General features: G+C 65.4%; 1 protein-coding gene across 1 annotated transcript in view; it reads left to right on the top strand.

The window, feature by feature from the left end:
* The first annotated feature begins 3046 nt into the window (after positions 1–3046).
* THRA (thyroid hormone receptor alpha) overlaps positions 3047–7552 on the top strand; it is a 12704-nt gene continuing 8198 nt past the window's right edge. Inside the window, exons 1-5 of the mRNA XM_075059807.1 lie at positions 3047–3312; positions 4620–4720; positions 5196–5343; positions 5675–5880; positions 7360–7530. Coding sequence (XP_074915908.1) covers positions 3153–3312; positions 4620–4720; positions 5196–5343; positions 5675–5880; positions 7360–7530 — 786 coding nt within the window. The 5' untranslated portion in view covers positions 3047–3152. The remainder of the gene's footprint in view (positions 3313–4619; positions 4721–5195; positions 5344–5674; positions 5881–7359; positions 7531–7552) is intronic.

Raw genomic sequence — 7552 nt, 5'->3', positions numbered from 1 at the left:
TCTGAGAGGGGAGTGGGGTCTAGTGGTTAGAGTAGGGGGGGGAACTGGGAGCCAGGACTCCTGGGTTCCCTGCCTTGCTGACGGAGCGGCTTGCCCCCGTTTGCCCTGGGAGCAGTCTCCATGTCAGGCAGGGCAGGAGGAAGCCTGTTACCCTGAAGGCTTCTGTCCCCTGATGACCCAGCAGCCCCCACGAGGGCCCCAGCCCCTGGCGGTGCCCAGCTGATAAACAAGCTGTGTGAGCCCAGGCAGGGCTGGGGCTGATTCCCCAGGAGAGCACCTGGCTCCCTCCCACCCCCCACCCCCACTGGGAGCTGGGCCAAGGCAGGGTCACCCTTGGATCCGCTGGGCAGCTCCAGGCCTCGGAGCAGGAGAATCCCCTTTTGTGGTGCAGCCCACGGGGGTCGCTGCCTGTGTGCCCCCTTCCCTGGTGCTGCTCTCCCTGCAGGATCGGGCCCTGGGCTGGGGAGGGGGCTCTGTGCTGCTCTCCCTGCAGGATTGGGCCCCTGGCTGGGGAGGGGCTCTGTGCTGCCCCCCCTTGCTCTGCGGGGAGCTCTTTCCATGCTGCACGTGCTCTGTGCTGCAGCCGGGGCATAGCGCGTCCTGCCCTCGCTAACTAGCCGAATTTAGGCAGTTGCCCCCTGGCAGGCTGCCAGGCAGCGTGGAGCTCCCAGGAGTTGTCTAGTATGGTGTGGGCTGCCTGCCCCATGGGGTGGGGGGGCTCCCCGATCTCCAACTCTCAGCTTCTGTGCGCTTGGGCAACGGCCGCAGGCTGCCAGGTGCACAAATGTCCCGGCCAGGGGCCACTGGCAGAGCCCAGACCTGGCACTGGTTTGTTATTGGAGGGTCTGGGGCAGGGCTGCGCTCCCCCCCATTTGTTATTGTAGGGTCTGCAGGAAGGGGCGGTGCCTCCCAGCCCATATGTTGTTGGAGGGTCTGTGGGCCGGGCTGCACCTTGTGCCTGTTTGTTATTGTAGGGTCTGCAGGAAGGGACGGTGCCCCCCTGCCCATATGTTGTTGGAGGGTCTGTGGCCTGGGCTGCGCCTCGCGCCCGTTTGTTATTGTAGGGTTGCTGCGGGGGACAGTGCCACACGCGCTGGGTTGTTATTGTAGGGTCTGCGGGAAGGACAGGGAGAACAAGTGTATTTGCTGCCTTAGTTCTGACGCGGAGGGTCCAATGGAGGGTGCCAGGAATGGCTAGAAACATGCTGAGCCCACCACGGGCACCCCGCCCCGGCACCATTCGCCCTGCCCAGGGAAGCCAGCCCTCCAGCTGTGGAGGGGGCACTTACCCTGCAGGCGCCAGCCCCCTGACCACGCTGCTGCTGCTGGAGCCACTCTCCTCATCGGCCTGGCTGTGCAGGGGGCAGCACTGGGCGTGGGACTGAGATGGTGCGGCGCAGGTGCAGGGGCTGGTCCCCAATTCCTTCCCGGATGCTCAGCTTGGAGCTGGCTGTCGGGGAGGGACGGGGCATCCCAGCCAAGCTCGGGGCTGTTCATCCCACGGCCGGGGGGCTAATTCCAGACACTGGGACCAATGCCTGGCCCTGGAGCCTCTAACACAGGGAGCCGACATTCCCAGGCATTGCCAGACAGAGCTCAGGGCTAGGAAACGGCGCCTGGGAGAGGCAGCTTCTTGGACCTTCAGCTCTGCACAGGGGTCCTGGCACAGCCGCCCTGTTGTCCCGTCATTCCCTCCCCGATGGCTCTGCCAGTGCCCCTCGAGCCCGACCTGCAGCCCCCTGCTGTGCCAGCCCTGGGCTCCCTGGGCAGAGCTGGGCCGGTGCCCCTCGAGCCCGACCCGCAGCCCCTTTGTCGTGCCAGCCCCGATGCCCCTGGCTCGTTGCCCCCCCAGCAGTGCCAGACCTACACACAGGAAACGCCCTCCCCCCCCCCCCCCCGCTGATCTTTTCCAGACATTCGCATCAATGGAATCGTGACATGAAAATGACTTGCCGGCCTCTGGCTGCCAATTGGCCGACCTGCCTCTGCCAGCCTGGGCCAAAAGGACATTTTGTCCTTGAATGTAACTGAGAGTGAAAAACCAGCCACCAACCCCCCCACCTCCTGCCCTGTGCCCCCCTGGCCTGCCCTGCACTTGCCCTGTCCCCTACGCCCTGTCTCCCCTCCTGCCCTGCGCCCGCCTGCCTTGTCTGCCACCTGCCCTGTGCCCCTGCACTGTCTACCAGGCCTGGCAGCAAGGGACCCTTGCCCTGTGCTAATCCATTGCCCCTCTTGGACCCAGGGAGCTGGAAGAGCCCCAGGGGCAGGCCCGAGTGGGCAGTGGTTGGGATGCACTGGCCATTGCCCGTGTGTGGTGGTAAATCCCCCACCCCTCCCCGGGCTCTGCCAGCCCCCCCTCTTGCCCCCAGCTCAGGCTCTGGATCCAGCCGGGGGCTGTTTCCTTTGTGGCATGTTACAGCGCCACCTTGTGGTTTGCACGGCCACTTTCCTGTCGCTTCTGCCTTGGGGTTCCTGGGGGGTCCCTGCAGCAAACTCCTCTGAGCTCGGCTGCCCTGGGGAAGGAAGGGCATGCGGGTCCCCTCTGCAGTTGGCCGGCGGATCAGCGCCCCCTGCCCTGAACTGGCCAGGTTGGGTGCCGCTGCTGGGGGGCCAGCTTCCGTGCCCCCTGTCCCCACTTCACCCCCCCCCCCCGATCTCACTGCCCTGGGACATCTGAATCCAACCCTTGGATTCCTGTTCATTGAGACTCTGAGGGTGTGGAGAGCGTGAGACTGTGCTGGGAGTGGTGGGGGGAGCGGGATCAGGTTAGAAGCCTGGTGGGGTAGTGACAGGATTAGATAGTGGGGAGGGATGGGGTCCGGATTAGAGGGCCATGGGGTCAGGGGTCGGAGGGATGGGGTCGGAGATACAGGGCTGGGGAGGCGCAGGGTTGGGGTTAGAGGGACGGGGTGGTGTCAGGCTTATAAGGCTGGTGGAGGTCAGTCAGTGGGTGAGAGGAGGAGGCCCAGGGCAGGGAAGCGGGCGGGGGGGGCGCTCAGAGCCTCCCCCTGGCCCTCCCAAGCCCCCTTATCTCCCCTGCTCTCCCAGATAACAGGCTGTCGCCACCCCTGGCCGGCCCCTTGGCACCTGCCGCCTGAGCTGGGGCTGGCCTGTGGGTCGCTGCCGGGGGCCTCGGCTTGCCCAACCGTGCAATGGGGACAGGAGGGGCGACCTGCCTGTTGGGGGAGCTCCCGTTGGAGGGAGGCGTCACTGCAGCCACTAACCAGGTCTTGTTCTCGCTCTGCTGCAGGTGGCTGGATGGGAAACGCAAAAGAAAGAGCAGCCAATGTTCGGTGAAGAGCAGCATGTCAGGTAGTGTTTGTCCCATCTCCCCACAGCCCCCGGGCCAGGCCTGTCCATTCCCCCTTCCCACTCCCCCCGGGCCTGTTCCATTCCCCCTGGGCCAGGCCTGACCATTCCCCCTCCCCACTGTCCCCCGGGCCTGTTCCATCCCCCTGCCCCCAGGACAGGCTGCGGGCACCCCAGGGCATTGTCTTGTGCCCCGACTGATGGGTCAGGCATTGCAGCTGTTTTCTTCTTGGCGTCATCACTGGGCCCTGGCCTAGGCTGAGGGGGCACCACAGGCGGGTTAGTGCCCCCTTCCCAGGGCACTCGGCGTCCAGGCCAGGAGGACGCAGGGTCCTGCCCCAGGAGATCCATCCCTACAGCACCCTAGGGAGGGGCTCGGGGTCAGGTCAGGGCCTGGCATGCAGGGGCGGGCCCAGCTCCGAGTCCCAGGGAGGTTGGGCCGGAGCAGCTCAGGGTATCGGCTCCAGCAGGCTGGACAGTGGGGCCCTGCGGGTGAGAGATAAACCCACTGGCTCAGCAAACAACACGACCTCTGTGATGTGGGGGCCTGTCCCAGGGACAAGGCTGGCAGAGCTCCCCGGGCAGATGGGAGCAGGGCTGGATGCTTTTAGAAGCTAGGAGGGGCTGGTGTGGGGCGTGGGAGGGTGCGTGGGGGGAGTGTGGAGGGACTGCTGGAGAGGACGGCATTGGAGGGCACGGGCTGCTTAGGGTGGCGCTGTGCCCATCTGTGTTTCCTGAGTCAAGTTCCTGGGTTGCAGAGTCCAACATTTTCCATGCAAGATCCTGGCTGCTCCCAGCACCGCTAGCCTGGCGCCACCTGAGCTGACCCCTTCCGCCCGCTTGCATCCCCACCTGGCAGAACAAGGTGCCCTCGAACCCAGGGAGCATCTCTCTCTGTGTCCCCAGCCTTGCTGAGCGCAACATGCTTGGGCTGGCTGGCTCCTCTGCAGCCCGGTGGACACGCCTGCATTGCCTCTGCTCTGCACCCTAGGCGTGCCTGCCCTCGCTCTGCCTGCTGCTCGGCGCTCGCCCCGATTCTCTGTGACACCCTGCCCCACTCGCGTCCTTCCCTGCCTGTGTGCTGCAGCCCGGAGCAGAACAGTCTCGTCTGGTGTCTGGCTGAGTGAACGTGCCGCCCCCCCGGGCACCTGCCTGCAGGCACAGGCCCTGGGTCCCTGACACCCCTGGGGCTGTCCCAGGCCAGGAGACTCCCCTGCCACAGCACCCGCTTCCTGCAAGCCGTGGGGCTCCCTCTCTCCCCCGAGCGCTGGCTCCACAGGGCTGTAACCTCTGGGCTCCCTTCTCCCCAGGGTACATCCCTAGTTACCTGGACAAAGATGAACAATGTGTCGTGTGCGGTGACAAGGCGACCGGCTACCACTACCGCTGCATCACCTGCGAGGGCTGCAAGGTGAGACGCGGCCCGGCCGCCCCCCACCTGCGGGCCAGTGGGCTCCCCAAACCGGCAAGGCAGGTGCCTGGTGTCTAGGGCACAGCCAGGCCATGAGACCTCTCGAGCTCAGCCTGGTCTCAGTGTGGGGGGGCTCAGTAGGGGGCGCCTTCCTATCACTGAGCTAGGGGGTGCGGTGCTGCAGGAGGCTCACTGGGGCACTCTCCCCTCTGGGACAGGGGAGCTGTGGCGACATTAGAGGAGGTCACAGGCTCCTCCGTCACTTCCTGTTCTAACCTGCCACGTAACTCTTGCCATGCTGCACCCCAGAGGTGGCTGCACCCCTGTGCCGGGAGAGCCATCCCCACAATACCAGCCCTGAGCCTGTTTGGGAACCTGTAGGTCTGCATGGGGACTCCCCTGCACCTGCCTTTCCAGGGGGTGGGTGGATAGGTTCAGGGCTGTCTCTCACCGGGACCCATCCTGCTCCCTGCAGGGTTTTTTCCGACGGACCATCCAGAAGAACCTGCACCCAACCTACTCCTGCAAGTACGATGGCAGCTGTGTCATCGACAAGATCACCCGCAACCAGTGCCAGCTCTGCCGCTTCAAGAAATGCATCGCCGTGGGCATGGCCATGGACTGTAAGCGGGGGGAGGGGGGCAGCCAGCGACTGGCGGGTCCTGGGGCCAAGGGCCGGGGGGAGGCAGCGCATGGCCAGGCTCACTCGCTCAGTATTGGAGCAGCCACTGCAGTGCTTGCTTACAGGCCTGTCTGGGGGCCGTTTCCCCAGGGCGGGTGCCTGCCGGGGAGGGGGACCCCAGACCCACCTCCATTGCTGGCCCCCCTCTTCCAGCCACAAGCGGGGGGGGGGGGGGCAGCCGCAAGGGCAGCAAGGGGTTAACGCCGGAGGGGTGGGCTTGCAAGTGTGAGACAGTGACATGTATTCCCGCCCTCTCTGCGTGCTGCCCCCAGTGGTTCTGGATGACTCCAAGCGTGTAGCCAAGCGGAAGCTGATCGAGGAGAACCGGGAGCGGCGGCGCAAGGAGGAGATGATCAAGACCCTGCAGCACCGCCCGGAGCCCAGCGCCGAGGAGTGGGAGCTGATCCACGTGGTGACGGAGGCGCATCGCAGCACCAACGCCCAGGGCAGCCACTGGAAACAGAAGCGGAAATTCCTGGTGAGCATCCTGCCCTGTCCCGCCTCGCCCCGCCCTGCCCGCAGCGCGCATGCCCTGCCTGTCCGCCTCCGCACCCTGGGGGCAAGCCACGGTCGTGGAGCACGGACTTGCACCTGCACCACGGGCAAGCCCTGCCCATATGCTCCCTCGCAGGCATGCAAGCCGCAGTCACGCACACGCACGTTCACGTGCTCACGGGCCCTGGCCCACTGTGCAATGCCCGCTCAAGCACATGGCCCTCCCTGGTGCCCAGAGCCGTCACACCGCTGCAAGGGGCTGGCAGTTTGTGGGGGACACTTTGATCCCACCCCTGTGCTCTGTGGCCTGTGCAGCCCGTGTGTGGGACCCACCCTGCTCCCTTGCTGGTGTGGGAGTGGTGTCCCTCTCCGTTGGACTCAGAGCCTAGAGACCATGGTGATGGGCCCATTAGAAATCTGGGGCGTGACATTGTCCTCTCCAAGTGGGTGACAGATCATAGAGCACTAACCTGAGCCCGTCCTCTCCCTCTGTCTCTGCGAGGCCCCTGTGACCCATCCATCCTCCATCATAGGGGCAGGGCGACCCTCCGGCTCTATGCCCCACTCAGCCTTTGCTGAGCCCAGGGAGCTGATTTGGGTCAGTCGGGTTAGAGGGGAGGTCTCACGATGCAGCCGTTGGGAACTGGGCTGAGACTCAGCAAACTCATTTTAGACGTGTCACCAAAAGCGCTGCCAGATGGGGGCACCCTCCCGACTCTGCTGACCTAGGCTGGGTCTAGTGGCTTGGGAGTGGGGGCTGGGAGCTAGGACTTCTGGGTTCTCTCCCCATCAACACCCTGGAGTACGAGCCCAGTTCCACTCAGGCTCCGGTACTGGCTGCGGGGCAGTGCCCAGGGGTCTCGCTGGAGCGCAGGCGGGGTGGGCAGAGGCTAACCTCAGAACCTGCAGCACAGGAGAATGATGGGTTCCCCAGGGAGCGAGCAGGAGAAAACCCAGCCCCCCTCCAAAGAGCTCGTCCATGCCCAGGTCCTGCCTCACCCACCGGCCCCTCCAGCTGCCAAGGGGTTATGCCGCCTCATGTGGGTGTGTGAAGGGCACGTCTCTGAGCGGGAAGGCGGGTGTCCCACAGCCCCCTCCCACGCCAGCCAGGGTGCGTCTGCTGAGAGGGCTCCCTCTCCTGGCCACAGGCCCTTGGTGCCATGGGAGAGCCAAGGCGTGGGGGAGAGGGTGCCAGGACTCCTGGGTTCGCTGACCAGCTCTGTGCCCTGGCCGAACGGCTCCTTCTCTTACCCCACCCCCGCTCGCCTCTCCCCTGACCTGGCCACAAGGCTGTTCTCCCCCCAGCCTGCCTGGGGCCCAAGAGGAGGAGCCCTGAGCCCCTTCCCCTCTTCCAGGGTGGAGGGCAGTGGAGGCTCACGCAGAGAGGAGTCTGGGGACAGGGGTCCAGGTAGTGCATTGGGCAGGCCGGCTCCCTGACAGGCTGTTCCGGCCTTCCCCACAGCCCGAGGACATTGGCCAATCACCCATGGCCTCCATGCCTGACGGGGACAAGGTCGACCTGGAGGCGTTCAGCGAGTTTACAAAAATCATTACCCCAGCCATCACCCGCGTGGTGGACTTTGCCAAAAAACTGCCCATGTTTTCAGAGGTAGGCGGGGGCAGGGGGAGGGTGGTCGGTGGGGGAGGGGAGACGG

Source organism: Chelonoidis abingdonii, chromosome 21, assembly GCF_003597395.2.
Source record: "Chelonoidis abingdonii isolate Lonesome George chromosome 21, CheloAbing_2.0, whole genome shotgun sequence".
In the NCBI taxonomy this organism is placed as follows: Eukaryota; Metazoa; Chordata; order Testudines; family Testudinidae; genus Chelonoidis; species Chelonoidis abingdonii.
This window is presented reverse-complemented; position numbering and strand designations above follow the sequence as displayed.